Genomic DNA, 15,285 nt, shown 5'->3' with positions numbered 1-15,285 from the left:
TCTCGAACCCGCGGGTTCAGGCAATCCACTCACCTCAGCCTCCCAAAAGCGTGGGATTACAGGCTGAGTCATGATCTTCTAACCCTGTTGTCCAGGTTGGAGTGCAGTGGCATGATTATAGCACATTGCAGCCTCTAACTCCTGGACTCAAGTGATCCTCCTGTCTCAGCCTCCTGAGGAGCTGGGACTACAGGGGTGCAGCACTACACTCAGCTAATTTTTTTAGTATTTATTTTACTTTATTTTTTGTAGAGGCAATGTCTTGCTATGTTGCCCAGGCTAGTCTGGAACTCCTGGTCTCAAGGGATCCACCCACCTCAGCCTCCCAAAGTGCTAGGATTACAGGAGTGAGCCACTACATCTAGCCAGAATTTATCTTAATTCAACAAATAATCCCTGCTTATTTGTAGTGGCTTATTCAGTGCTGGATGGGCCCCAGGGCAGTGACTGGTCATCAGATGGAGAGACAGGAGCCAAGACATCCTGCAGCCTGTATGACCCACATGGCAGAACTCTGTCTTTTGAAAAATGCCGACTTCTGATGGTTAAGTGCTGGTGTGTTTAAGCCAGTTAGTTACATCCATCAGGAAAATTCTTTCTAGAATGCAAGGGAGAAGGATTGTGTATTTTTGGTTCAGCAAGACATTGTAAACTGGAGGCTCATGTTTCAAATGGAGTAGAGGGAAACATTTTCTTTGGTTCACCTAATGTTGCCAGATTTTTAATTTAAGGTGATTTTACAGTTAAATAATGATTTTCTTGCTTTTCTTGAAAAATTAGATTTGGCAACACAGGACCTGTGCACCCTCATACTGGGTGGTCCTGTGGCTTGAATACAATAAGGGCAAAACTTCTCAATCTCCCTGCTGAAGGGAATTCCCATGGTTACCAAACTCAGTTGCTTGGTAGTAGGGAAGGAAGGTACTCCTTTTCCGTGGGCATCTGATCTTCCCCCTTTATACCCAGGTGGGTTTCTAGAACCAGATGGGGAATGAACCAGATTCTTCCCAATGTGACAGCTGGCTGAAATCAGCCCTCTGTAGAAGGACAAAGAGAAAGAAAAGGCTGTGGAGGAAAGAACAGAAGTGATGGACAAACAGCCTCTGTGAAAGTAAGAAAGTGTGGCTTCTTTTTGGCAACAAGAATTACTGTCTTGAGGAATCAGGCTGGAGGTATATTCAGAATGGATCCAGCAAGCTTATTTTAGCCTTGTATGGGATTTGTAGATAATCCATGTAGCTGTATGCCCTGGGTGGGTGGGTGGGGAAACCAAGGTTAAATTGTCAATTTGAATCAAGTGCTAGGGAATAATAAATCACTGTTTATTAAGGATGAGTGAGACAAAGCCTCTACTTTCTCCAAACTGATATAATGTATACATTTGAAGACACTGAAAAACCAAAAAACAGAGACATGTTGAGTAAACATTCAGGCAAATGCTTTAAGGATGCAATTGAGGGTGAGGGACCGGTCAAGAGCTGCTGTTGGACTTTGAGACAGGCTTTGGAGGAATGCTTAGCTGAGAGGTCACACCAGGAGATGCTTCCAGGCAGGGTGGGCTGTGTTGTACAGCCTGAGGTCAGGAAGGCACCAATCACCCTTTACATGAATAGGCAGTTCATGAAAATGATGGGATCAAGCAAAGTGGACTGGAGTTAATGAACAGTTCAAAGTGAGGTCATGTCCAGAGCTGGAGAGAGAGCTCCTGCAAACCAGGCAGTGACTGCTCAGTTTCAACCCATGGCTGCCCAGGTTTCGAGAAAAGCTAGACAATCAAATTTTCTTTTCCTTTTCTGTAGTCAGAGTCTCATTCTGTCACCCAGGCTGGAGTGTAGTGGCACAATCATAGCTCACTGCAGCCTCTAAATCCTGGGCTCAAATGATCCTCCCACCTAAGCCTTCTGAGCAGCTGGGAATACAGGTTCATGTGTCATGCCCCAGTTTATTTTCATTTTTTTATTTTTTTGCAGAGACAGGGTTTTGCCATGTTGCTCAGGCTGGTCTCATACTCCTGATCTCAAGCCATCCTTCCATTTCGGCCTCCCCAAGTGGAAAAATTGCATTTTTGAAGGCACTCTGCAAATTTCAAATCTCTGAGAGGCCAACCGAAGCACATCTTCAGATCACATTTGGCCTAAAAGGTGCCCATCTATACCCTCTGCTCAGAGGAGCAGAGTTTGCCTAGAATTCTGAGATTGTGTTGGGCAGTCCATGCATCCTTGGCAACACTGAAAGGACAGGAGTGTGCAGGAACTCAGTGGGCCAGGGGCCAGCTAGTCTGTGCCTGCAACTCCTCACCTCCTCACTCCAGTGGCCAAACAAAGGTGGAGAGAAGAGGGTCGGTAAAGAGGACTAAGAAATTGGGGGTCCTTACATAGTCTCCCTCTTGTTAGGGCCTCTTTTGAGACAAGTGAGAACCCATAATGGCAAATACATCAGACTGATGTTTAAACATTTTTTGTTAAGGCTGTAGATATAAACTGTAATAAATGTCTCCTTCCTTCCTTCCTTCCTTCCTTCCTTCCTTCCTTCCTTCCTTCCTTCCTTCCTTCCTTCCTTCCTTCCTTCCTTTCATCAGGGTCTCACGTTGTTGCCCAAGCTAGAGTGCAGTGGCAAGATCATGGCTCACTGAGGCCTTGACCTCCTGGATTCAGGTGATCCCTCTGCCTTAGCCTTTTGAATAGCTGGAACTACAGGCACATGCCACCATGCCTGCCTAATTTTTTGTAGAGACAAGATCTGCTGTGTTTCCTGGGCTGATCTCAAACTCCTGGCCTCAAGCAATCCTCTTGCGTTGGCCTCCCAGGGTGCTAGGATTATGGGCATGAGCCACTACACTCGACTTGTAATGGACTACACTTACCTGGTGGAGATTGCTAACAGAAGCAGCTGTTATATGCAACACCTTCATAACAGACCATCAGGACAGGCAACATTCCCAGCACCCTCATAGAGCCAAGCAATTGGAGATGTTAGGAAAAGTCTTTTCTCAATACTTTATTAAAAGTCAAGTAACTTGCCAGACATCACATAGGAAACAGCAGAACTGGTATCTGAGTATACTCTATAGCTTAAAGTCTACATTTGTCTACTGCTGCAGTTCACTCTGTATTCTATGATAACATCAGCTTAAAGAACTATGAAAGTAATTTATACTGAGATACAGAGATGTATAGATGTAGATAGAATTCTCAAAGAACTTAGTCCACTGCACTAAAAAGGCATCCATATACCAGGGTTGCCAAAAAACATATACACATTTTAAGAGATGTTCACATTCAGTCAGAAGTGTCTGGATGCTGATAACCACTTTGAGCACCTCTTGTAATTGCAGAAGTCAAATGTGACTTGTATTCCTCTTATTGAGTATTACAACTTAAAACAATTTTTCTCCTGTCTTAAAATGTGTATACTCTTTTGGGTGCCTTCTGTATAAAGATTTAAATAAAACAGTTAAATGCAAGAGATGAAAAATGAAAAAAAGGGGCATCTTTCATAGTGAAGTACTAAAATTTAACTTTTTGATACCATGATTGAAAAATTGAATAATTCCCACTACATGGATATGTGAGGCAAAATGCAATAATAAAATTTCTTGTCCTGCTCAAAGGGATCAGTAGAAGTCAACCCTTGAGACTATTTCTCCCCCAAATATTTGTTTTCACGAGTTTGAATAAAATAAACATGAAGCCAGGTGTGGTGGCTCATGCCTGTAATCCCAGCACTTTGGGAGGCAGAGGCCAGAGGATTGCCTGAACCCACGGGTTTGAGACCAGCCTGGGCAATATGGCAAGATCTCATCTCTACAATAAATAAAAATATTAGCCAAGTGTGGTGGTGTGCGCCTGTGGTTCCAGCTACTTGGAAGGCTGAGGCAGAAGGATTGCCTGAGCCCAGCAGGTGGAGGTTGCAGTGGCTGAGTGTGCCATTGCACTCCAGTCTGGTTGGAGTGAGACTCCAACTCAAAAAATAAGTAAGATAAGATAGGATAAGATAAACATGAAATCCTTTCACCTGGTACTGGAAATTACAATAGAAACAAAAGAATTAGAAATGTCAGTTTCTTGGCTTAATTGAGAGACTCTTAGAATCTAAGTAAGCACATTTCAAAGGAAGAAGGTTCAGGATATAGCAGTACTTCAGTTGCACTAACTAGATTTTGCTTAGCTGGGTAGACCAAAAAAAAAAAAAAAAAAAAAGGCAAAGAGTGAACCACAGCAGTAACTCTCTGCCCTCTAGTGGCCAAATCCAATCATTGCAATAATTTTCCTTCAAAACATGCCAATAATGACTTTCAAAAATTAAGTATAAAAAGACTTTGCTGGGTGTGGTAGCGCGTGCCTACAGTCCCAGCTACTTGAGAAGCTGAGGCAGAAGGGTTACCTAAGTCCAGGAGGTCAAGGATGTGGAAAGCTGTGATTGTGCCACTGCACTACAGCTTGGGCAACAGGGTGAGACACCAACTCAAAAAAAAAAAAAAAATATATATATATATATATATACTCTTCCTACTTCCAAAATGTACAGAAGTGCCTTGAAAATACATGATAAACAGATCAGTAAATTGGCAACCGAAAGACCATTTTATAAGCTTTATAAAAGGAAGAAAAGTCATTTGATGTGCTGGATGAAAAGATTTCCATCCTGGGCATGCAAAATTTGGGTCTAATGATCAAGCAGTAGAGAACTAGGATTTGGAGGATTTAGCTGAATGGGTAATATGGGGGAAGCCAAGGGTCTTTCAAACACCAGATGTGTGATAAGTAGAGGTGCTGGATCATGCTCTCCCTTGAGTCGTCTAAAGAGTGCAGTCCCCTCTGTGCAGCTGGTTAGGATGATAGCATCTTGATTCGGTCACCATATAAGTAAAAGGCAAGGTCATCAGCCTTTCTAGAATATTATTGGCAAGACTCATAAATACATCATGCAAAAATCCAGTCCACTCAAGGCAAATACAGGCAGTGAGTATGACTTTGTTAGAGCCAGTTTTTCCCTTAAGAAAGAACTTCCTCGAACACATGGATAATTTGTACTTTAAATTTCTATTAACTGAATGGGATTAGACAAGGTATCTACCTTCCATTTTTAAGAAATTCAAAATTATTCCTGAATATTGTGACCCAATGTATGCGTTTTCAAGTGTTTAGAAATGAAGTATATTGATGTTGGCAACTTGCTTTAAACTGCATCAAAAATGAGATCAATACATGGATAGAGGAATTTATCACATCAACATTTTAATTGTGGGATCTAGGTGACTGACACATGGGTGTTCACTGGACAGTTCTTTCAACATTTATGTAGCCTTGAACATTTCCATAATAAAATAAGTCAAAACTCCTATATTTTGAAGAGTCTCTTAGGGTGAGTTAGAAGCACAAGACAGCTCTACAGCTCTAAGGAAATGGATACATTCATTTGTTGCCTCCAGCTTTTTTTTAGCTTCTTAATGAAGACTTACTGAGTAAAACAATTTTGCTTTATTATTATTTTTTATAATTAATGTCCAGCGAGTTCTTCCAGTAGAAACTGGAATGTGGACTGACTGATGTTTGACACAGCAAGGCCATGTCATCGTATTTAAAGAGATCATCAGCATTTACTTGGTATTTCTTTGTTGAACCTTAGTGACAGATGCACGTTCACATCGATGATGGATTTTTATTAATGTCGGTCTCTTCTTGCAGATTCTAAGGTCTATGTGAACATCTGATTTTTCTCATCATTATATGTATAATGCTAAGCATAGTGACAGTGTCTTTTAGGAAATAGCCTTTAAATAATGTCACCATCCCTTTCATTTGTATACTCTCCAGCTTTGAAGTTTACATGGCACTCTTATTTAAGGCCTTGGATACAACTGGGTCCTACAGAGGAAAACCATACTAATCCTTATTTTCAGAAAAGGGAACACAGTTGCTCATAATGGTAAAGTGACTTGCTTCATGTCAATGTCCAAGAAGTTGAACAACTGGGGGTCTTTTAAATATGATTTCAAGAAAACACCATTCATTTACTAGAGTTGAAACTCATCAATGATTGGTTCAGTAAAACTACTTTTACAAATTTCCTGCAGAACAACTTATAACATTTCAGTGGATTCTAATGAGGGGCTTTGGGTTCATCTGCCTAAGATAGAACTGAGTCCAGAAACTTAAACATTGTAACCATGCCATTACTAACACCATGGTGATTAGGAAGACGTCAGTGAGGAAGTTTATCCCTCTTTTTCGGAGCAGGCTTCTCAAATTTTGAGGTGCATATGGGGGAGGAAATGGAGAGCTGTGGGTCAAAGGATATAAAGTAGCAAATAGGATGAGCAAGTCATAAGATCTAAAGTACAGCATGAAGACTATAGTTAACGACAGTGTACTGCATTCAAGATTTTTGCTACACAAGGAGATTATAGCTGCTTTTGCCATGGGGGGACAAAATGGGTAGCTATGTAAAATGACGGATATATTCATTTGTTCCACTGGAGTAACCATTTTACTATATCCAGGTATCTTATATTATCATGATGTATGCCTCAAATGTACACAATAAAATTTATTTTTAATTTTTTTGAGTCAGAGTCTCACTCTGTCACCCAGACTGGAGTGCAGTGGCATGATCACAGCTCTCTACATCCTCGACTTCCTGGACTCAGGTAATCCTCCTGGCTCAGCCTCCAAGGTAGCAGGGACTACAGACACACAGCATCGTGCCTGACTAACTTTTTTATTTTGTTTTTGTAGAGATGAGGTCTCACTATGTTGCCTAGACTGGTCCTAAACGCCTGTGCTCAAGCAATCCTCCTGCCTCGGCCTGCCAAAGTGCTGGGATTACAGGTGTGAGTCATTGTACCCAGATAATTTATTTGAGGAGGAAGATTTTCATTTAAGGAGAATCCAAAATGAGCAGGAAACCTCATTTTGATTTTAGGGCCAAGTCCTTACACTGAATAAAGTATCAAGTTTTTGTCTTGGAGAATAAAATGGTAGGCACCCAAGGTCTTACTGAGTGAAACACTGTAAACTATTAATAATTAGAGTACCAACTTGAATTTTCTCGCTGAGTTAATATGCTGGTGAAAGTCAAATCATTGTTCATATAATCAAATCCTATTAAAGATGCAATGGAGTCATACAATGAATTAGGAAATATTTGCAAATTATTTTAGATACAGATCAGTTCATTCATAAGAAGTATAAGTCAGACAACATAACAAGTAGGCCTCTAGGAATAAAAGAAACTTTAGTGTTACTAAACAACCTTCCCTTTTCAACATCAACATTACATGAAGACTACTATACATCTTCACTTTATGATGAGGACACAGATGATATTGGGAATTGTTGTGGAAAGTAACTTTGGCCTTGAGGGCTGAGTAAAATTTGAAGTACTCTGTGCTCAGGTGCTGTGTCTTTGATGACAACTTTCCCAAATATAAAAATGAACGCGTGGAAAATGAATACAGCCTTTGTAACTCGGAAGTTTCGAATTGGGGAATGTGTATTTTGGCGAGGCAATGCACAAACTAATCAAATTGAACCCACAAAGATAAACCTAACTTACTGAAGAACAAGTTTTGATAATATCCAGTGATTTAAAGGGGGGGGGATTCTTGACAGTCTATTCAATTAAAAATTCAATTCAATTACCTTCTATTTAAGGTAAAGGTCTTATACTCTGTGCTCATTCACCCAGGTCACCTGCTACAGAGAACAGAAAGACAAATGAAGGGCCGGTCCTTGCTAAAGGTTACCAGAAAAATACATTTTTGTTATAAAGGTAGCATGTATGGTGTAGTGTTGATCCTTGTTATTCAAAGTGTTACTTGTTACTCCAAGAAGCAATAGCATCCCATCACCTGGGGCTTCTTAGAGAGGCTGAGTCTGGACCCACTGAATCAAGGATTTTTTGCCCTGGTCTGCACACTATACTTTGAGAAGTGCTGGTATAGAAACCCGATTGCTAGGTTTCCATCCCAACTCTGTTTCTTACTGTGTGGCACTGGGCAAAGAATAACTCCCTGGGTGCCCCAATTTGCTCACTTGTTACATGGAGGTAATGGTAAATGGGACATATAGATGCTTTAAGAATTAAGTGAGTAAATACATGAAAGAGTTCAATTTAGTACCAGGTAAACAGTAAGCACTCAGTAAATGTTCATTCTATTTATTTTTTTCTCTACTTCTCTGACATGCTAAAAGAAATTCATGTTCAAATATTGGATTTTTATATTAATGTTATCACATAATATTTTCTAGTAAATAGATACGATATTTGGTTTTTCCCTTTACAGGTCATATAAAAATTAAAAATAAAGAAGTGTTACTGATATTTCACTAGGCATCTCTATAAAGTAGCTGGGCTGTGGAACTTTTTTTTTAATTTGTAAAAAAAAAAATTTGCATAGAAAACATGCTAGAAGGACACACATAAAAAATGTCACAGTATTTGCAAAATTATTGAGGGTTTTAAACATTTGTTCCTTTAGCTTAGTGTTTTAAAGTTTTTCTATATGACTTTTCATTAAGAGGCATAACTATACATGCCACACTTAGTTACAATTCAGAGTTAGGCTCTTATTCTATAACTTTACAAGCCCACTACCCTGAACAATGACTTTAAAAAAGACAAAATAAGGCCAGGTGTGGAAGGCAAAGGTGGAAGGATCACTTGAGCCTAGGAGTTCAAGTCCAACCTGGGCAACATATGGAAACCTCATCTCTGCAAATAAAATAAACTAAAATAAAACAAAATAAAATAAATAAAAATTTGAAAAATTAGCTGGGCATGGTATTATGCATCTGTAGTCCCAGTTACTTGGGAGGCTGGGGTAGAAGGGTCACCTGAACCCAGGATGTTGAGGCTGAGGTGAGCTGTGATGGTGCCACTGTATTCCAGTGAAGACAACAGAGTGAGACTCCCAATTCCAAACAAAGGAAAATAACAGCAAAAAAAAAAAAAAAAAAAGACAAAATAAGTCTAGCAATTAATATCTCTGTTATTTCTTAACTTCCAACCATTATTCAGATTATATATAATCTAAATGTATATTACATTTATATATAACCTAAATATATATATATAATCTGAATAATATTTTTCACATGATCTGAAAAAATGTCTATTGTTCAAATCATGGGGAAAAATTCAACTTTCTTACTGACTTGGTTTGTAAATTACTCTATTAGAATATTAAAAACCTGGTAATATTTTGCTGTTCAATGAAGTCTTTAATTTTCAAATAGAAATGACCTTTAGAAGCACCATGTTAAAAAGATTATACTAAAAACGTCTTTGCTGTTAAAAGTGTCTCCAGTGCCTGTGATGTCCTAGATAGAATTTTCTTTTGAGAAAACCACAGCTACTTATTTTCTGTGGCCTCATTCAAACAAACTACACTATTCCAAGACAAGATAAAAGGCACACTGGTATTCAAAGTTCTCCTTGCTTAGCAGTACATGGTGAGGGTAAATGTTTTTTTCCTTGAGTTTCAAAAATGAGGCCAGTTAAGAGTTTAGACATTTCAAAGGAAAAAAAAAAATCCTATTTTCACTATTAGACCAAGAGAGTCTATATGATTCAATATCTCTAAAATTATTTTTGAAACTGAAAATGTCCCAATATTCTCTAAGTTTAACCCATATTATACGTTTCTGATTGCCTTTTGAAAAAGAGAAACAAAAATAAGATTGACCCAAAATTCTACTTTTGTATTTTGTATTTTGTATTTTTATACCCTTCAGTATTTTACTCTCCCAAAATAGCTTTTTGATAAGTGATTTCTGATGCAAAGATAAGGCTTTCAAAAGATACTAGTCTGTGAAAAGATCCATGCAATCTCAAAGGTCCTAGGTCTCCCATGCCTGAGAGACATTTTTTCTCCAATCATTAGAGAAATGGTTTCTCTGAAGCATCATCAGTAAAACGTTCTATTATGAGACTTTAAGCACAAATGCTGTAATACTTAAGCGGAAATGTGGTAGAGTCAAAATGTTCTCTTGAAGTGAGTTCTTAGTCCTTGGAGACAATGGCTACCAAACAGGTAGAAGTTGATAATATAAGAATTATTGTTCTAAATAGTGAAAATGCAGGTAATTTTACTTAAAAATGCTTTCTTTTTACTATTATTTCTTAGAAAAGAAAACACATCCAGTTGGTGAAAGAGATTCCTGTTTTCTAATTAGAAGAATGTTATTAATAATAACTGACATATCTACATAAATTATCCTTACCTTGAATTATATCTTATACAATGTGCTATTAAGTAAAGCAGGAAAAAGAGGAGAGTTTTGGAGGTTTTATTGCATTTCTAAGGAGAGGGCTTAATTTCACACTGGTGTTCTTGTAAGCAAGATAAGAAATTCATAGAATTCTCTAGTCATACTCAATCTGTATAAAGGCTTTTCATGGGAAAGAGAAAAAGCATTATTATCACTAAAGAGATACGAGAATTAAAGATGGAACTACTGTAAAATCTTTAAGCTATAGTTCTCAGCAAATAGTCCAGAAAGGGCACTCATTTTTGTATTTAATTATAAAACCACAAGCAATTTAGCACTGCTAATTTCTCTAGAAGAGGAACTGGACAAGGGCATTCTTGAGCACATGATTTATTGAGAGGATACTCTCAGGAGAAAACTGTAGGGAAGTGACGCAAGCAGTTGAAGACCAGGAAAGAAGACAGGCTGAGAGGTGGTCTCAGGTAAACTCTAGCCTCAGCCTGATCCCATGGGAGCTCTGGAGCATGAATTGCCACACAGAAGTTGCCCACCCAGAAACAAGGGATGTGAGCTGTTATTCCACCAGATATGTCAACCATTGGGCATGGTTCACCCCCTCCAAGGAATGCCCTGCCAGGCGGCTCCAGTCAAGGTACTTCCTATCAGCCCAGTCCAGTCCAGCCCTTGGAGAAGCCATGAGTGGTTTGCAGCCAACCCCTGTAGCACCCTCAAAAGGAAATCTGAGCAGGGCGCCAACAGCATCTGCCTGACGCATGTAAACACCCCTCTTTTTGTAAACCCTGTACAAGCAGTGATTGCTTAGACCAATCCTTCATCAAATTCAAGTAGGGGTCCTAAGAGTTCTTCATTGTTTCATTTTTTCCAACATTTTCAAAAATTTCTAAAATTCTATACAAGAAAAACAAAACAATGAAACAATCACAGATGTGTTAAAAATGTATTTACGTGATGTTCACCGAAGATCTGTTAAAAACAGTGAAGCAATGCAAATATTTAATAATTGAGGATTGGGTAAATAAATTATGGCAGCACTAAATGGTAAGAGGCTAGGAGCCATTAAAAGTCAGGCCATAGAAGAATATTTAATGACATGACATATTTGTATCGAGTGAAAACAAAAGGTTAAAACACAGACTATATTATTCCATTTTATGGAAAAGAAAGAACTGTTCATAAAGACTTGCTTATGTACACAATCTATATTCACAGGAACTGACTCTGAATAGCTTGAGTGTTTGAATTACAGTTGATTTCTTTGGTGTTTTCTTTTCTCATTTTTATGTTTTATTTTATCTTATTATTTTATTTTATTTTTGAATTGGAGTCTCACTCTGTCACCCAGTCTGGAGTGCAGTGGCACACTCATAGCCACCGCAAGCCTTGACCTGATGGGCTCAAGTGATCATTCTGCCTCAGCCTTCTAAGTAGCTGGTACTACATGCGTGCACCACCATGTCCAGCTAAATTTTTGATTTATTGTAGAGATGAGGTCTCACTAAATTGCCCAGGCTGGTCTCGAATCCTTGGGCTCAGGCAATCTTCTCACCTTGGTCTCCCAAAGTGCTGAGATTACAGGCGTGAGCCACCATGTCTGGCCTCATTTTTATGTTTTAAATTTTTCTATGATGAACCTGGGTTACTTTTGGAATAAGAAAAAGGCTTTTAATAAACAGTATCAACTTGAATGGACTATTTATACAGACAATTTAATGGATAGCTATTAGTCATAGCTATCCAAACAATTTTCAACTATCCCATACTGATAGTTCTCCATTTTTATTTTTTCCCAAATTTTGCTTCTGAACAAAATAAGATAGATCATTTTTATCACTACTTCTAATACTGATGCCATCCCCAATAATCATTCATTATATTTTACTTTTTCAAAAAGCAAAAGGATTGTCAGTCTACATGGAAACTTTATATTTTTAGACTTCATTTAGAATATTTCTAGACTCTTTCCTAATTGTTCTTTGCATTGTGGTATCTAATTTAGAAGCATATAACAATTCATTTGGGAACATAAGTTATAATACACAAATATACCATGTGATAATACATAATAGTAAACACTTTATGGCCCATATTATGCTCTGGGCATTGTGTTAAATACTTTATGTATTATAAAAAGTTACAAAAGCACTTTGAAAACCCTGCACTTTAAATTAAAGCCAAAAGGAAAAACTAAATGATTTGGTAATTATCTTTTTTTTAAAGTGCCTTAATCACTTTTAATCAGCACAAAATTATATAGAAACTTTCACCTGAAATAGCAAGATGTGAGCACAAGAAAAGACACTGATGGTATCTCAGAATTGCCAAAAGAGAATGAAATATGAAAAATGTAGTTAATCACCTAGATATTTTGTGACATGATGCTGAACACTATGAAAATGTTGTGTGATGTGCCATTTATTCTCCTGAGGTGTGACGTTAACTTCAGAAAAGTCACCAAGTAGGTGAAGAAATCATGCTTAATGCCATGCGTAAGTCCAGAATACCCCTCACCTCTTTCTTTACTTCCTCCTCATCTTCCATTGTCAAAGCAGCCAGTTGCTTGGCTCTCTGCTCCATCAGATTCACATACCGGATTGGGTTTGACAAAGCTTCAATCACATCTAAATAGGGAAGAGATATTTTAAGCCAAAGGTTCTAGAGATATTGGCCACCCATCATTCATTCGTCTACCCTCCATCCATCCATCCATCCATCCATCCACTCATTATTCAGCTACCTACCCATCCCCCCACTCATTCATCATCCATCTTTCATTGTTCTATCTACCCATACAACTATCTACCCATCTATCCAACAGTTTGGAAATAGATTAGAGTCAGGATGCTGCTGAAACCTCAGAAGAGAGAAATCAAAAGTTCAGCCCTGACAGTCAAATGGACAGACTCCAACCCCTCAGCACCCTAAATATTTTAGTTTTTGAGGGTATCATTCATTCCAGCAATGACCCACACTCTTACCTTATTGGTTTAAAAGATGTTTCATAAATGGAATCATTTCACATAAAAAGCCTGCTGTCTAGACTGTTGGAATAACCAAAAGATTTGGCAATGTGCCAAAAGATTTGGCACTACCATTTGCGTGGTAGTGGCTAGCTGAATTAAGTAACGGCTGCCCATCTTTGGATGGGGTAAGTACTTCAAGTTTACCATAGCCTCTATCACTCTCTAATGTCTTACACCCAGGCCACTTGGCACTACCCACAAAAATGATCAGTGTTCTAAAGCTGGCTGAAGGCAAATTCATCGTACAGACCTAGATAGATAGCTGCAGTACCAGGTAACATGGGTTAGAAAGTTCCAGGCCTATGAGAATAAAATTATCAGTGAATAAGTGTGTTCAAAACTGAGGTATTGGGGTTTAAATTAAAATAAATTAAGTGAAAATGTATTCACAAATGCTTGAGCAATTCACCTCAAGACATACAGAAGGTAGAGGTGATTCTGAGACTGAAATCTCCTGCCTTTGTTTCAAAAATAAGCCACAAAGATGTGATGACCCAGATGGAACTATCCCTTTGAGTTAGGTTGTTTACCTGCATATGTATCTGGCACATAGTCTTTCACTTCTATGTAGACAAAGACAGCTGGCAGCATCAGAGGCTGGTTTCTTTCATTCCTCAGACAGATATAGTGATAGCCTGGAGAGTGACATTAGTATTGCACATCACATATTTTCTTCACAATGTTAGTTATAATGATGAGCATCTTATGTGATAAAAGTATTTATTTTAGGTGACAAACAGGTTACTTCTCTTTCACTTTAATCACATGATTTTGAGTGATACTATTTTTCTCAGAAAACATTTTTGATTCTGATTTTTTTTCCTTTTCAGCCATATTTTTCCCACCAAAAAGAATTCAAAAGCATATGCTGCTGACTGAATTATTGGTTCAAATTTGCCTCCCATAATAGAGTTACACTTGACATGATTTCTTGACTTGGCCTTAGCATATGCTCTGATTTGGCCAGTGGGATATCAGTGACGTGGTACAGGCAGAGGTGTATAGTGCCCACATACGGTTAGGTTTGCCCAGTGCTTTCCAGTGGTCTGCCAAGAGAAGTCCATATCGTGGGTGCCACTGGCCCTTCAGTTTGTGCTCCAGAATGATACCACATGGAACAGACCTAAACCCAACTCACAGTCTGAAGCACTGCTGTGTTGCCAAGCCTAGGCTAGATCAGCCAAACCTTGCCAACCCTGTGAGCGTGAAGAGAAACACTCGTCTATATGTTTTCAGATAGCTTCTTACACATAATTATCATGGTAAAAGTTGACTAATATTCAAGAGCATGTCACAAAAACATGCAACTGCCAGATTTAAATAACTAATCTAACAGCCCCTGTTATATAACAAAATTACAAAGGAGCAAATCGTTTCCTAAATCATTCTTTAATAATCATGCAAGGCAGCAATGATTTTGCTTGCAACTTTGATAAAAAGTTCCTCATCACACTATTCATACCTGGCCGAATGGCTTGCACTGGTAAGATCCGGTGGCCAATAAATTTACCCCCTTCTTCATAAACTGCTATTCTCAAGCAGGCCAGTGTAGGAAGAACCACCTATGGGGACATGAAAGACAAACCTGGTTAAAGGAATGAATTATTCCAAGAAGGAACTAGATGTTATTCAATCAGGTCCTGCTTTTCCAGCTCCAAGTAGAAGTTTCTTCTTAGTTAATCTAGGCAAAAAGTTGAGCTGTTGCTCTATAAGTTTAATTTTCTTTATTTAAAAAAATTTTTTTTGAGTCAGGATCTTACTCTGTCACTCAGGCTGGAGTGCAGTGGCATGATCATGGCTTTTTGAAGCCTCAAACTCTTGGGCTCAGGTGATCTTTCCACCTTAGCCTCCTGAGTAGTTGGGCCTACAGGCGCAAGCCACTACGTCCGACTCATTTTTTTGACTTTTTGTAGAGATAGAGTTTTGCTATGTTGCCTGGGCTGGTCTTGAATTCCTGCACTCAAGCAATCCACCTGCGTTGGCCTTCCAACGTGCTGGAATTACAGGCATGAGCCACCGTGCCCAGCCTT

General features: G+C 38.6%; 1 protein-coding gene across 3 annotated transcripts in view; it reads right to left on the bottom strand.

Annotated features, from left to right (window-relative positions):
• PLCB1 (phospholipase C beta 1) overlaps positions 1–15,285 on the bottom strand; it is a 283,302-nt gene that overhangs the window by 140,285 nt on the left and 127,732 nt on the right. For all 3 annotated transcript variants that reach the window (XM_008055186.1, XM_008055185.1, XM_008055187.1), the window contains exons 18-20: positions 14,718–14,817; positions 13,786–13,890; positions 12,744–12,853 (exon numbers count right to left, since the gene is read on the bottom strand). In XM_008055186.1, coding sequence (XP_008053377.1) covers positions 12,744–12,853; positions 13,786–13,890; positions 14,718–14,817 — 315 coding nt within the window. The remainder of the gene's footprint in view (positions 1–12,743; positions 12,854–13,785; positions 13,891–14,717; positions 14,818–15,285) is intronic.

Source organism: Carlito syrichta, unplaced genomic scaffold (assembly GCF_000164805.1).
Source record: "Carlito syrichta isolate Samal-C Ts95f unplaced genomic scaffold, Tarsius_syrichta-2.0.1 Scaffold301764, whole genome shotgun sequence".
In the NCBI taxonomy this organism is placed as follows: Eukaryota; Metazoa; Chordata; class Mammalia; order Primates; family Tarsiidae; genus Carlito; species Carlito syrichta.
The sequence above is the reverse complement of the archived record's forward strand: the minus strand, read 5'-3'. Positions and strand labels throughout refer to the sequence as shown.